A 16,259-nucleotide genomic window follows, 5' to 3' on the forward strand; every position below is an offset into this window, starting at 1 on the left:
GCCATTGTTCTTCTTGACGAACATCGCGTAGCACTCCCTGGCTTTCTTCTGGTCTCCTCTGATCTCGCCCACTCCATTCTCTGTTGGGAACTTCACCTTCAGGTGGATCGGTGAGATTATTCCCATGAGAGCGATTAGGGATGATCGTCCTTATATGCTATTAAAGGATACCACTGATCTCACTACCATGAAGTTAACCATGATCGTGATTTGTCGAGGGTGCTCTCCGACAATAACGGATAATTCCATTGTTCCTCTGATGGAGGCTATGGCGCCTGAGCACCCGTGGAGATGTGTTAGTTCAGGCTTAAGTTGGTCGTCGCTGAACCCAAACTGCCTGTAGGCTTCCAGTGATAGCACGTCCACAAATGCTCCGGTGTCCACCAGCATCCTGTGCACAGCTCGATTATCTATGTCCACCTGCACTACTAGGGCATCTTCATGTGGTAGGTTCAATCCTTTTAGGTCAACATTCGAGAAGGAGATGACTGTTTCAGTCTTGGCTACTTTGTTCGGCATCTCTACTACTCCTACGAACCTAGCATGGGCTTTGGCCTTTCTTGTGGACTCCTACCCTGGTCTTCCCAGTATGGTAAGGATTAGGGCACCTCTAGAGTTGCTTGGTCCCTCTTCATCCTTCCTTTCCTCCGGGCAGTCCCTCTCTCGACCCCGATCTGTTCTCCTTTCTTTACGTCGTGGCTCCTCTCTCTCTCGATCACGGTCTCTGCGTCCCTGGCCCGAACGGCCCTCTCGTCCTCCTCTTACATATCTGTTCAGGCTCCCCACCTTTACAAGTTGTTCTATCTCCCTCTTCAGTTGGATGTAGTCTTCCATGTCATGTCCTGTGTCCTTGTGGAAGAGATAGTACTTGTTTGGATTTTGCTTCTCGGGTCCTGCAAGCATGGGCCATGGCCAATTGAGCAAGCCACGATCTTGAATCTGCATAAGGATTTATGATCTTGTGGTATTCAGGGCAGTGTAGTCGGGGCTGCCTGCTCGGTCATTCCTCTCTGGGCGTCGTTCAGTCTTTTTCGGCTGGCGATCACCTTTCTCCTATCGGCACTCAGTCCTCGATCTTTTGCCCTCTTTACGACATCCAGTGCCAATCTCTTATTGTCTTGAGGTTTGGCCTCGATTACCATCTTTCGAGCTTGTAGTACCTCGGCCATGTTGGCAAACTCATTGCACCGCTCCAGAAGTTCTTTCATCGTCTTGGTCTCATGTCGTGCTAGGTCCTTTATCAAGTCCAGGTCTCTGATGCCCCCAACCAAAGCTGCATGCTGGGTCTGGTCGTCTAGGTCTCGGACCTCCAAGGACTCCTTCGTGAACCTGGTGACATATTCCCTGAGGGACTCTCCAGGGTTTTGTACCATGTTCAGCAAATTGACTGTGGTCTTCTTTTATTTTACGCTGCTTTGGAAGTGGGTGACAAACTATTCACAGAGTTCCACGAACGAACTTATCGATCGAGGCCGGAGCCTTGAAAACCATGAGGTGGCCGCACCCTTGAGGGATGCTGGGAATGCTCGACAGGAGACTACGTCCAATCCCCCGTATAGGGTCATCATCCCGTTGAAGTAATTGATGTGGTCATTGAGATCCGTGGTACCGCAGTAGAGCTCAAAGGTAGGTAACCTAAATTTGGAGGGGAGAGATGCGCTCATGATTTCTGCCGAGAATGGATGTTGGCCTAGTATGGAGTGTGTTTCGCCTTTTGTCTGCTTCTTCAGTCCTTCCAACTTCTTGTCCAATTCTCAGAGTCTTTTATCTAGCTCCTCATCACGTGACTGTTCGCCACACCTAGTTGTGTGTTCATTGCGAACCTGCTCTCGACCCCTCCTTGATGTTTCCTCCTGCCGTGAGTTTTGACGTGATGGCAAGTGGTCACGACGTGATGAGCCTTGACGTGAACGTGAGGGACTTTCTTCACGATAGGTCCGACTCGGCCTTGGTGTGCGACTTCCTCTTAGTCGCCCTTGGAATACTAATCTTCTTATTGAACCATCTAGATTAGGTTCCACCGACCTGTGTGTCGGTGATGCCCCATGTTCCGATCGGATCTGCAGATCCGCTGTTCTCATGGGATGATGTGAAGGATCTCCTTACTGGTGAGTTGAACTTGCGCGCCTCGAGAGTTTCTTTAATCTTTCACCCCCAGGGGGTGACCTCCTAGGGTTTTGCTCTTGTTGAGGGATTGGCTCTGTCCTTGGTGGAGGCAATGCCCTACGGTTGCGGGATGTCACCTGCTGCCTCAGATAGTCTCGAAAGAGTCTTTGATCCTGGAGGATCTGTTGCTACAAGTCATTGATCTGACCTACAGTTGCTGGCGTGTTGGGGTCAGGTATTGCCTCCACGGCTACTTCGTTATTGAGGTCGACTAAGTCGACGTGCTCGTTCTCCGGGTTCTCCATCTCTTGGAATTCATGATTATTGGCTCTCCAACGAGAGCTCTTCGGTGGAGGTGGCTCATTCCTCTCCCTCACAGCATTGGTGGAGGGAGCGGCCTTCTTACCCCGTGGTGCCATTGAATGCTTGAGGAAGCGAGCTAGTAGATACGTTGGCTAGCGTCGTTCCCACAAACGGCGCCAATCTGTTGCCTTAAGAAATCGTCGGGTGGTCCTTCGGATGCCGTAACCTACAAAAGGACGTCAGGGACAAGGGAGAACCGGTGTGGTTCTGGCCTAGAACTTTCTGTTGCCTAAGTTAAATCTCTCTCAGCAACAAATGAATTGTTAGAATTCAAGATGGGTTAATGGGGGGGGGGGGTGGAGAATACCTGAGTATTTATAGCGGAGTGTGGCGGTGTGGAGAGTCCAAGTAGTTAGTGATAGGTCTCTTTGGCAGTAGAGTCCTTCACATAGTAGATCACCTCCTCTTGGAAGGTTGAGTCTAGCTAGGGAAGGTGTTCCCTCGTAGATAGACATGTGTGTTCCTCAAGTGTTGGATAAGATCCATGAGAGTCGTGCACGGGCATGGTGCATCTCCTTTGGGATAAGATCCGTTCGCTGGTAGGATGATGTAAATCCGGGTGGTGATGCCATTGCCAACTTGTGTAGTGACCTTGGTCCTTGAATGACTTACTGGGTCTCTTCCTCTTAAATCTAGCGAATGAGTCTTGATGTAGCCGAGTCTGGGTTGTCTTCTCTTCATGCCATGCCACGTAGCGGGTCGGGGTTGGCCCCGAGTATTTATGGTTTATCACATAGTTTTTCAAAACTAGATCGAAGGGTGAACTGAATAGTTTTTCATAGACCACCAGATTTTTGTGGAGTTATTGGACAGAGTGTGGCCCGGACGTGACCGAAAGAAGTGGCCATTGTAGTTTTTCCGCAACGAATATGAAATCGGTTCGATTTATAGTACATGGGAAACAACTACTCAATTAAAAACCTGCAACTACCCAATACTATGTTATTCCAGTAATAGACCCCAAGTTTTACTATTCAATGACGTCATTACACTTTCTATAGTGAACCTTACACTCAGCCCAAAATATCAGAGGAAAAAATGGATCAGATCTTCTACGGCGCAGGTTGCCCGTTCTGTCATGCTGTATAGACACAAGGTGATGTGCATTGACTATCTTATCCCTGCTCGAACACCTTGCCTGAGCGGGATAAGGCGGTCATTGTACGCCGCCCTGTTTCTGCACCGCACAGGCAGGACAGGACAGCGTACCTTAGAAGATCTGTGTTGGGGAAAAACTCCCCTATAAAAGCTGCGCAGGATAGGCATTAAGGGAAAAAATCCCTTTGTATCTGAAGCGAAGCACACATGTTTCAGAATCTGCCCCTTATCCTCATTCTGCTTGTGTAGACATGTTGAGAGAACCCTACAAAGCTGAAACGGCCAGAGAAGCGAAATTTGGGTAAGGAAATCGAGAACCCATTTGAGAGAGAGCTCAGGATTTCCCATTTTGAACGACGCACATAAGATAAGAGAGTAAATGGAGAACAGCAACCAGCAAGCCCAGTCCTCATCATACCCAACAGCACAACCCCCATTTCATCATCTTCTACAACAGCAACAACAGCAACTCCAGATGTTCTGGACGTACCAACGTCAAGAGATCGAGCAAGTGAACGATTTCAAGAACCATCAGCTCCCCTTAGCCCGAATCAAGAAGATCATGAAGGCCGATGAAGATGTTCGCATGATCTCTGCTGAAGCCCCAATCCTCTTTGCCAAGGCTTGCGAGCTCTTCATTCTGGAGCTCACAATCCGTTCATGGCTTCACGCAGAGGAGAACAAGCGTAGAACATTGCAGAAGAATGATATCGCTGCGGCCATTACCCGTACTGATATTTTTGACTTCTTGGTTGATATTGTTCCAAGGGATGAGATCAAGGATGAAGCAGGGCTGGGTATTTCTGGGAGTACCACCAGTGGAGTGCCTTACTATTACCCTCCTATGGGGCAGGCGGCGCCTGGCGTTATGATCGGCCGTTCCGCATTGCCTGGAATTGACACTGGGATGTATGCTCAGCCCCCGTCACAGGCGTGGCAGTCGGTTTGGCAGACGGGGGTAGATGGATCCTATGGGAGCGGTGGTAGCAGTGAACAGGCTAATCTGGACGGGCAGGGGGGGTATGTGGTTCATACTTCTTTCCGATTCTGAGTGGGAAATTAGATTCTTGAGGAAATGAATTGATTATGATTTGGTTCTGTTATTAGCTTTTGGCAACTAATTACTGTGTTTCTTATAAAAGGCTCTGCAGTTAGGAGTCGTAACATCTATAGTTGCACTAAAAAAGAGTAACATTGATCTTTCCGATTCATAGAAAATGGTGGAGTAAATGAATTGATTATATTTGATTTTTTTTAAAGATTTCGACTATTACTCTGTGTTTCTTTGACAATTGCTCTATAATGAAGACTGCTAACATCAATTTTGCACTCAAAACATACTGAAGATTGATATCTTAATTGTGGTTTCACTCTGAATAATTAGTGAGAAGATACATACTGGAGGAAAAAGTTGACTCTGTTTTTAGCTTTTGACAATTACTCTATGTTTTGTTCGCAATACTCTCCAATTTGGACTGATGACATCTACAATTGCACTCAAGACAAAAACCGGAGATTGGTTTGTGAGTTGGGGTTCCAAATTTCCAGAGGTGAGCCTTCCAACTGTTTTAGAAAGAATGATGTACAGGCAGCTTTTTAGCTTCATGTTTTATATCTTATTTACTTTTTTTTTTAAGTAAAATATTGGAGCTTTATGCCCTTATTACTAAAATGAAAGAGGTATGATATCTCTCTTTGGAAATAACACCCCTCCCCCCCAAAAAAAAAAAATTTAAAAAAAATTTAAAATAAAATGAAATGAATAAAAGGAAATGCAACAGCCTAAACCTAGGAATCTGTGTTCTCTTGTCCACTTGGCAGATTCACCCAATTTGACTGCAACCTGGCAAGGTGCCCAAGGAGCCTGGACGCCTAGGAGTTGCCTTTATAACTATGCATATAGGAGTTGACATAGGTTGACGGTAGAGTAGGTTGGGTCCAAGTGAGTATTTGATTTCAGTTTCAGGTCATGAAAAGGAATCTATAGCAGTATTCGTTTTGTCAGTAGCTATGAATATGTTCTTAACCTCCACATTAAGCGCGCACATCTGAATTAATAGGAAGTTGATATTTAAAGTTGCTACTGTTGCATGACTGCTGGTCGACTGGTTCTCTTCTTCTTGTTCTGTCTCTGTTTGATTCACATCTGTGTCTATCTTTTTTCAGGTGTGATTCACCCTTCTCTGCTTCCTTTGCTCTTAATCTTCTTCTTAGTTTTTTCTGCTGTTCTTTCTTTTCCTTGCTATAGGTGGCTCTCCTGTTTCCAGTTAATTTTCAGAATTCTTATTCTACTCACAACTGTTTGGGTGGTGATTAGTTTGCTGTTAAAATTTATATCTGAACATATCTATTCATTCTATGACAGATAAGACCATTGAATCTTAGATTCATATTTTAGATTATTATCGGTTGACATCTTTCAATATTTTGGCTTAAGATTCATATTTTAGATTATTATCGGTTGACATCTTGCACTGTTTTGGCTTTTCTCTGCAACTGGCCTATCGTTCAATTAAAGTAATATTTTCTGGATTGGGAGTTGAGACTGTTTAGTAAGCTTGGGTGATTCTGGTGGTGAAACCCCCCATCCTTATTTGACTGAGTTTTAAAGAGTTGCAGTATTTGTTTACAGCCTCTGTTTATTGCCCGTGTATTCTTTGTTATTTTTTAAATCCCAGAGCTATTTACTCTCAAGTACAGCCTCTGGGTAGTTGATGCAGTTGCGTTAGCCTGGTTGGACCAGAACTATCCACTTTGGAGACCCAAGCCGAGACCCAACCAGCCCAACCCGTTTTCTTTGTCGAAAGGGGGTTGGTAGTTTGCATAGGATGCAATTTTTTATTTTGTTTTATTTTATTTGGGTTGTAAGATTACGTAGGAGTTATTTGTTTTGCCTTTCTTTTTGTTGATTATGTAACATGAAGGAGAATAAAATGAATGAAAATTTAGAGATGAGTTGGTTCTCACAGTAGTGGAACTGTGTGTGTGTGTGCTCAGCGGGTTGCAGACTTGGCCGACAAGTACCCTTCCCCTTCTCTTTGGTACGATTCTCCTTTCCCATTTCATTCTTCTTTGTTTCTTCTTCTCTCTCCCTACTCCGTTTGGCGCTACTGACAGTCACCCACGTAGTTGTGTTGATCTCTCTCATCTTTGCTTCTTTCTTACTAAGAGTCTGTGCATAGTTTTCCTACCTGTAGATGTCCCAAACCCTTGAGTTTCATCCTTTATGATCTTTCCGGTTGGGAGAAATTGAACCAGCAATCAAGCTGTTCTTGAGTTTTCTGCTTGACCTGAGTAGCAGAGATTCAGTTCTCTTTTTGATTTCTATTTTGGTTGCTGTTTGTTTGGAACCTTCCCCTGAATTCCCACGTTGATTCGATTCCTATGGAGTGAGTTCCCTCACTCAAACATGGGTAGGCTCTGCTGGTTTGCTGGGCATATCATGATTGAGAAGAAGACTTCTTCTTTGTTTGTTATTAAATATCTAACTTTTGGTTAATTAAAATTAAGCCCCTCTAATCCTTAGTCTCTTTTATTGCTTCCCTATCTTTTTTTAGCTACCAAAAGAGCCCTCCACTTCTAAATTTCAATTCCTATTTGATCCCTTCTCTTATTACTTTACATATAAGGTGTTGTACTGTTCATCAACCCTATAGTTGTAGTTTATATCACTTGGGTGGGTGAGTAGGTCCATAGCACCAGTTGTGTTTGGTAAAGCTGGTTTCTCCCCCCCCCGCCCCCTAAAATTGCATTAATTCCAGACATTTCTTTATAATTCTTCAAATTTCTTCAATCTGATCCTGGTTCTGTCTATGGTTCCAGCATCTGTGTTCTTCTAGATTCTATTCTAGGCTCTGAACCACACCACAACCTGTCAAAGGAATTACTGAAACTAACAGAATATGGTTGAGTTACACCATTGCATTATCAAGTCCGGCAATTCATGGAGGTCCCTGTGGATGGGTTTGCCAACCCAAGGGGAGGGTGAATTGGGATTTATAAACTTTTTCGCTCCAAGTGAGGGTGAAATCTGAGAAGTGACTGAACAAAAACAAGACACAAACAATGTAGGGTGGTTCAGCCCCAAACAGTGCCTTCTTCCACTACCAAAGATCCTCCGATTTAACAAATTTGGCTTCCCAGTGCCAAACCTCTAAACAACTACTTCACACCTGTGGAGAAAACCCCTCTCCCACAAGTAATTACACTTCAAATGAATAAAGAACAAAGAGAAAAAGCCTCTTGAAGGCTAGATATACAAATATGTTCTCTCTCTCAATCCTTGAAGCCCAAATGATCCAATTAAAGTATGCCAATAAATGTTAAGCAAACTGGATGAGTTGAATTGTCCCAAAGTTCCTTGTTTATAAACCAAGGCACCCCTCTGATAAGAACTACACGGTATGAGAAGTTAGGGGCAAAGGCAGGCCCAACCGGACGTCCCTTGAGTCCAAACTAGCCATTAGACTACCGTCTCCAACAATTCTAATTATAACTATTGGGGACATGGTATTCAAATGCTCGGTTCTTTCGTCTGGACGTTCCTTTGCTTGAGACTCAAGACATGTCAAAAAGACATTTTCTCAGTATGGACGTAATGTAAGGCTGGATCATGAAGGACCTAGCGCCAGGCAAGATCTTCTTGATCAAAGTTTAATGTTGGTTTGGTCTTCAAAAACTGGCAACAAGTGATGAACTTGTAGCAGATATTCCTTAATTGATTGAAGAACTTGTAGCAGATCACACAATGAAATCGATTGAAATAGAAACAAAGAAGAACTAGAAAAATAGAGAAGAAGGATAGGATTGGATCGAGTATCGCACTCTCTCCCATGTCTCTTACCCACTCACAGGTACAGGCATCTCACCCTTCCCCATTGCATCTCACAGCATAGCATGGTTTACAACCAAAATTCTCTCTCTCTCTCTCTTTTTTTTCTTTTCTCAAACTCGACTTGTCTAGTTATCAGCCTATTCCTTTATTTAAAAATCCAACCGATTACAACCTAGGTTCTTCTAGAAATATCTCAAAACAAAAATCCCAATTAAAATAAAGCTCCTATTCCTAATCTAGAAATTAAATAAACTTCTAAAACCCCACGCAAGGTAGAAACCTTCTTGAATTCAAAGTACTCCACGCAAGTGGTCATGGGCCCACCAAATCTGTGTAGATACCTCCTCTTTAGTCTTTACTGCAATAAAGAAAATAATCCCAAATTATCTCTTAACTCTAATTACATCATACAACTGAATTATATCTTAATTAGAAACCTATCTAAAACAGCTGTAGGAGTCCTCCACGTATTGGCAGCTTAGTCTTCAAACTGATCTCATCCAGCTGGCCATGGGGCCCACATGAAGTGGAATTACTTCTAGAAATACCCCCTACAAATCAGCAAACTTGATTGCAATTAAATGTCCCAAATATAACTGATTAATCTCCCCCACTTTAATTCTGCTGGGCGATATCTCTTTGGGGCAAAAATCAATGGGTTTGAATAAACTCAGAATTTGGACCAGTTACATGCTGTTCGATCTACATCAGGACGTCCCTTGGATTGTCTGGACGTCTCTTTCCCTATCTGGATGTCCTTCCTTAGGGACTTTGAAGACATGTCAAAATGGCATGCTTTTGGGATGAACGTCCCTTGGACTAACCGGACATCCCTTTATCCACCCAGACTCCCTAATGTAGTCCTAGATAGGTAGGAGACCTACTAGGAGCCAGACAACCAGGACCTGTTAAACTGCTGGTTTGATGGGGGCAGAATTGAGGTTTTAGGTCAATTTTAGGGTTAGGGTTAGGGTTAGGATAATGGGGATTTATCTTATATGGTAAAGCAAGGCAGGTGTAGGGGAGTCTAATGAACTAGGTTTTGTAAGTTTTGGATGGTTAAAGTAGGTTAGATGGATTTGGGCAGCAACTAGGGTTAGGGTTTTGGGTTTTGGGAAAGAGGAAAGTGATGGAATCTAGGATTTAGAGGTGGAATTAAGGTGGGGGCTTAGGATCAAGTTCTCCTAGGGTGGAGATGAACACTCGGTCAAAGGATGGAGGTGTTTTGATGGCTGGAATAGTCTAGGTGGATATTTAGGATTTTAGCGATCTAATGGAGATGAGGAGAATTAGGGTTTAGATGATGGGATGGGCCTGAGGTTAGGATTGAGTGGAGGGAATACTGTGAAGGTGTTGAGATTAAAATATGGATGGATTTTGATGGTGGAATAGTGCTGAACAGAATTGTGAAGGTTTAGGGTTTAATGGATCGATAGGTTTTAATGGTGGCAGACAATGGGGATCAATAGGGCTGGGTTTAGAGGATTAGAAGAAGGGGGATGGCTAATAATATTAACCACTTACTTGGAGTTGCAGGTCTTCAATGGCAGCAGCTTGAAGACAAGTAGCAGGTCCTCCTGATCTACAAGATGTAAGGAGTCAACTGGAGATACACTTGTCCCTTCACCTTGATATGACTCACAAGGCAACACTCAATAGAGCAAGGCAGCAAGCAAGATATTGATTTTTGAATTCTGAATTGTGGGGGAGCCTCCCACGGTCTCCTTTATTTATAATATGGCCAATGGCCCAATTCCTATTCAGCCTAGGAGTTTGATCACTAGGCTGACTCCTAATACAAAATACTCCCTCCAAAATTCATGTAGGGGTGTGGACCCTAAAATATGACTTAACTTAAAAAGATTCTATTCTAAGAGAATATTCTAAAATCACTTAAATTAGACCAGTGGTTCAATCGGTTCAATTTAAAACACTTAAACAAGAAAATAAACTAAGTATTGGGCTAATCCCGTATGCAACATATTTGCCCAAATTTTAGGCCCATTAAAGTGGCCTATTACATAGAAAACCCATGTGATGAAAGGCCCAACATGTCTATAACCCATCCTAGACTTATTTCTAGGGAAAGAATGATAAACTTGCATCAGCTCTCCCCATCTTGAAAAAATTCGTCCTCGAATTTTGTAGTGAGGAGGGGGAAACAACATGTGAGTAGCAGCTTTGACCATTCCCCAGCAGAATTCTGGTTGCTAGTAGACTTTAGGAATGTAGTCTTCAAGGCATGGAGCTTTCTCTTCAAAGAACCATGGTGGCATAACAAACACTATGTGCTCGACCTTTGAATGAATATCAACTGTGTATGTCATATTCATAGAGTTTTCAACAGTGGTAACCTTTTCGGCTAAGACTTGAGGCACAAGCTGCACCTCTTCAAGAACAGCATATTGAATGCCAACAATTTCCTGTGGAGTGCTCTCAACCACCTCTTAATATAGCTCTAGATAGGAGAAGATCCTACTAGAGGCCAAGCAACAGGATCAAAAGGGGGCTAATGGTTCGAATGGGCAGAATTAAAATTTTAGTTCAAATTCTAGGGTTAGGTTAGGGTAATGAGAATATAGTTTATATGATAAAACTAGGCAGGTTTTAGGGAATTTAATAAGCTAGGTTTGATTAGATTTAGATAAGGATTTGAATTTTCAGAAATTAGGGATAGGGTTTTGGGTTTTGGGAAATAGGAAAACAGTCAAAACTAGGGTTTAAGAGGGGAGTTTGAGCAGGGTTTTGGATTGAGTATAGGGCAGTGGGAGGGAGGTTCGACCAGAGTTTGGGCTGATTCTGATGGTTTGTTTAGGCTGTGGGGATTTTAGGGTTTGTGGAGCTTTAATGGAGAAGAGGGAAATTTGCAGGTTTGTTGAGAGGGCTGGGGTTTTTGATTCTATGGTCTGATGGGGCTCTAATAGGGATCGAGTGGAATTCCTAATGAGAGGAACTGATGGTCCAAATATGGCAGCAGGCTGGTGGTCTGATTGGGAGATAAGGGGTTTGAGGGTTGTCCAAACAATGATATGGAGTTGCAGGTTTAATGGCAGAATGATGATGGATCGATGGGGGGGGGATTTAATGGGAGGGTCTGAGATGGCTTTTGATGGTGCATAACTAAGAATTTATATAGGACAAATGTGAGAAAAAAAAAATAAAACAAAGGGGATCGATGGGGGTTGGGATTGGAGGGATAGAAGAAGAAACTTGAAGTTGCAGCAAGTCTTCAATGGAGACAGCAGCTCTGTGGTAGAAGGATAGAAGTATAGAACCACTCTCCAGCTGTAGAGGATCCTCCCAGCCTTCCTAGCATAATGAGTCGATTGGATTCCACCAATCCCTTTCCATCTTGATAGAACCACAAGGATAAACACTCTTAAGGAGCAGCAACAACAACAAAGGCAGCAATACGATTTTTTTAAAACTTCATAAACTGTGGGGGAGCCTCCCACGATTTAATCTTTTATAATAAAAGGCCAGAGACCAAAATCTGATACAATTTAAACACTTCCTTCATAAATCGTGGAAGGGTGTAGCTAAACTTAAAATAACTTAAAACAACTTAAAATGAAAAGACCTAATTGTCCCTAACAACTTAAAATAAAAGACACATAACTAAATCACTTAAATTGAACCATGCTTTGAACCGGTTCATTTAAGTTTACAAATAAGCTGAAATAAAACTAAGTATAGAACCTACTAAATGTAAACCTAAGCTATGGCTCCAAACTAAGCCTACTTTCATGGCTATTTCTTCTTCTTCTTCTTCTTCCTTCGGGTGTGGGCACTTGGTGCTGCATCAGCTCTCCTCGACTTAAAAACATTCATCTCCGATGAATGGTTGGAGGTCTAGGAATGGTCATTCAAATCAGAGTCAAGCTTCTTAAGATCATCTTCAGCAGATGGCTCAAACTTGTAGGCGGACTGCAGCTCTTTGATGGGTGGGGAAGGCTGGATTTCTGGCTGGGTAGCAGCCTCTTGAATCATCACATGAATACCTCTTGGATCATCACCCAACTCTTCATAGTAATTAGCCACATCATCATCATCATCAGGAGGATAGGCTTCTAGGCCCTCTCCTTCATCATCATTATGGGCTTCTTCCTTTTCAGCCACGTTGATGGTCTTCTGCTTGAGTGGGCAGTCCTTAGCAATATGTCCCTTTTCCTGACAATTGAAACAAGTGAAGGGTTCATTACGTCTCATAGGAGCTTTACCTTTATCATCAACACGTGGAGAAGCAGTAGAGCGAAAGGTGCTGCCTATAGAGGGACCCTGTCGTGAAGTGCTAGAGCTGGTATAGCTCGGCTTGGAAGTTGGAAGTAGAACCCAGCTGTTTACTTGAAGCCAATAGCTCCTCTGCCTTGAAGGCCTTCTCAAAGCAATCCCAGATGTCTGTAAGTTCGACCACACCAATTGCTCCGTTTATCTCACTTGTCAAACCCAACCTAAATCGTGAAAGCATCTGGATGCCCTCCTCTCTAATGCCAGTGCGAGAAGAAAGTGCATCAAATTTCTTCATGTACTCAGATACAGTTATGGTCCCTTGACGTAGGGAGTTGAACTGATCCTGTAATTGAGACCTGAAGTGCCTTGGCAAGTACTTATAACTCAGGTCATGTTTCATGTCCTCCCAAGTACAGGGTGCTGTATCACCCTTTCAGTGGTCCTCCACCACTCATGTGCTGGTCCAACAAGTTTAGTACGGACTAGCTTCATCTTCCTCTCTTCAGACAGATCATACCAGTCAAAATAATCATCCTAGGCAGCAATCTAGTCATAAAATACCTGAGGGTCATGATCACCATCAAATTCTTTCAGTTTAAGCTTCACCTTTTGATTGTCAGTGTGGTGCCGATTAAGACCTTGGTCTCCAGTGAAGTAGGATCTCATGTACTCCTCAAAAGTGGGCTGGCGACCTCTATTTCTGTCCCGGTCTTCTCTATCTTTGTCTCTGTAACCTCTGTTTCGATCTCTGTATTCTAGGGAAGGCTCTCGGTTACCTCTGGTTCTGTCCCGACGATCTCTGTAATGGTATCTATCATCTCTGTCATCTCTGGGTCTATCTTTGTGATTTCTGGATCCATCTCTGTGACCTCTATAACCATCTCTGGGATTCCCATCTTTGTCAGGCAGTCTCAGTACCACCGAATTGAGCTGGTACCTATCTTTCTCTATGGGTAAGTTGTTGTCTCTGTCGGGGGGACTCTCTGTTCTTCCAATTGTTGCAATCTAGCCATTATTGCATCAATTGTAGCCTTCTGGGCTTCAGTTGCAGTAATGCAGACCCGGGTTGGAATAACCCTGATTGGGTTGCTTAAGGGCCCATCCAAGAAAAGAAGAACTCAAATTCAAAGTTGAATGGCAAAACAGTGATTAACTTGAGGTTTTATAAGGACAATGGTAGAATTGTAATTATATTGAGGTTGTAAAGAAGGAATGGCTGAATTGTCAATGATCAGAACTCCAAAACATAAGGGTTCAACGTGTGGGTAGAAGGGTATTCTTGGAACTGAATCACTTAAGGTGGGGGTAAACAGAATAACTTTAATGAAACTAGGGGTTTAGTTGTAAATAACAAAGATGTCCTTCCTTGTAATTTTAGAGGATTATATCTTCTTCAACCTTCGACAGGATAGAAACCTAGAACTTCAAAAATGGAAAAATCAGCAAACTTCGATGGAGAGAACTCCTTCTGCAACTGTCGGATGAGCCTGAAATTTCAGGCGGAGACTCACCACTATAGGTTCTACCGATTCCACACAAGCAACACTCCAAATAATAGGTTGAGGATTAAAGAAAATCCCTGCAACTTAGGTTTGGCGGTAAACAGGGAAAGCAGGTTACTTCGAAGATTCGAATCTCACAGCAAGGCGGACTTCTAGATCTGAAACTTCCAGGTATGGATCGCCCAAGAGAAAAGAACTTGTGGATCAAATCTCAGAACCAGTCGATGTGGGTGTAAGGATCCAACGATGGCTTTCCAGAATCTGGTAGTACCGCGGCTACCTCCCAAATAGAAAAAAACGCAGAAACCAAGGCTAAAATAGGAGATTTAGGGAAGCAGGGAGTGGGTCTAAGGTTGGGGAAGAGACATAAAATTAAAGAAGAAGAAATCGAAGAGGGAGAGAGTGACAGGAACAGCTCACGACAAGCATTGCTGTCAACCAAATAAAATTTTCATTCAATTCTCAAAACTGAATGTTACGCTAGTTACAAGAAATATTTAACGAGAAATTAAAATTCTAATCCTTGTCGAAATCTAAATTAGAATCGACTCTATCTAAATCTAAAACAAAATTTCAACTCTAATTGGACCATAAAACTAAAACAATTTTGATTCAAACTCTACTTGTATCTACGGCTTAAATAAAGGAAATAAAATAATAAAAAAAAATGAATTCCTGATTATCCAACGTCTAATTGCATCAACTCTCCCGGTCTTAAAAGAACTCGACTCCGTCGAGTTAGGTCGTGAACCCAAGATGCCTCTGTAATTATTTCGACGGTTAGGTGGCATGTATCTTGAGGTAGACGATTGAATTGCAACTCCATGAGCAGGGAGGAGAGAGTGATCCATAGCTGAAGGAGGAGAAAACTATTGTCGCCGCGGCATATCCTTCAATGCGTGGGGCAACATTAAAAACGTACGCCCTCCTTGCTTTACTTTAATGGTGTTTCGTGCACCATCATAGAGAATAGCAGCATGTCGTTGCCAAGGTCGCCCTAGAAGAATGTCGCAATGCGCCAACAAGGTGACTAAGCAAGGTACATGGTACTGTAATGGCCCAAACTGTAGGTGTACTCGAACTACTACAGTGGCCTCTTCTCGAGCTGTAGGTCCAAAACCTCGCACATGAATATTCTTGAAAAGATGCTTCTGTGGATGGTTATGTGCTCGGAAAAAACCAGTAGAGATAAAATTGGCTTCTGCTCCGGTGTCAACAATTGTATGAACATTTGTGGAACCTGTACCGTACAGAAGTATATGCTTTTGCCTGAAGAGGAGAGCTTTATCCACAAGCCCCTTTGCGAATGATGTAAGGCTGGCAGAGGGAGCTTCAACTTCATCATCATCATAAGTGAAGTCATTCTCGTTAGGTGGGTAAGCTTCAAAACCTTCACCATTAGAATCATCCTTCTCTATTGGTTGTTTCTCTGCTATATTTATGGGGCGAGTTCTATTGGAACATTTATTGCCAAAATGACCCTTTTCGCCACAATTACGACACACAATGTTCTTCAACCAATCATTGCCTTTGTTAGATTTCAGCTTCTTTTCGTCCACTCTATGGGATTCAGGCTTTTTTTCTTCGATCCATGGTGGGGGTTTATATGCTGAAGGAGTCTTGAGCATATTCTTCAGATAAGTATACTTTTCTTCAGCTGTCTTGGCATGAGCTGCAGCCAAATCAACAGACCTGAATTCAATGTTAGCCAACTCTAATCTCAATGTGTAACCCGCTGATATATCTCATAACCCACTGTCTTCTTCTGAAGTCAGCACCTTGACGATAATTTGTGGAACTCTAGAGTGTATCCACATTCTTGCTGCCTTGTTGAATATTGATCAATTTGTGAAACAATTCCGTCTCATAATTTGGAGGAACAAATTTCTCGTTCATAATCTGTTTCTTGACCTCCCAATTGGTAACGGGTCCAAGTTGCTTGATAAGCCTCGAGTGTAATACATCATCCCACCATGAACATGCATACCCAATAAATTTGGTGAGGATAAGTTCACACTTTTTCTCGTCTGGAAAGGATATATGAGCAAAGATCCTTTCAACCTTGGTAAGCCAATCAAGAAATTCCTCTGGCCCCTTTTCACCACTGAACTCTGGAACTTCAACTT

General features: G+C 43.0%; 1 protein-coding gene across 3 annotated transcripts in view; it reads left to right on the top strand.

Annotated features, from left to right (window-relative positions):
- The first annotated feature begins 3,764 nt into the window (after nucleotides 1–3,764).
- LOC122665337 (nuclear transcription factor Y subunit C-1-like) overlaps nucleotides 3,765–16,259 on the top strand; it is a 36,228-nt gene continuing 23,733 nt past the window's right edge. The window contains exons 1-2 of one of the 3 annotated variants that reach the window (XM_043861454.1): nucleotides 3,765–4,587; nucleotides 5,070–5,117. In XM_043861454.1, coding sequence (XP_043717389.1) covers nucleotides 3,947–4,587; nucleotides 5,070–5,094 — 666 coding nt within the window. In that variant the 5' untranslated portion in view covers nucleotides 3,765–3,946 and the 3' untranslated portion in view covers nucleotides 5,095–5,117. The remainder of the gene's footprint in view (nucleotides 4,588–5,069; nucleotides 5,118–16,259) is intronic. The other 2 variants (XM_043861453.1, XM_043861456.1) reach the window with 2 other exon arrangements.

This window comes from Telopea speciosissima, chromosome 6, assembly GCF_018873765.1.
Source record: "Telopea speciosissima isolate NSW1024214 ecotype Mountain lineage chromosome 6, Tspe_v1, whole genome shotgun sequence".
Classification (NCBI taxonomy): Eukaryota; Viridiplantae; Streptophyta; class Magnoliopsida; order Proteales; family Proteaceae; genus Telopea; species Telopea speciosissima.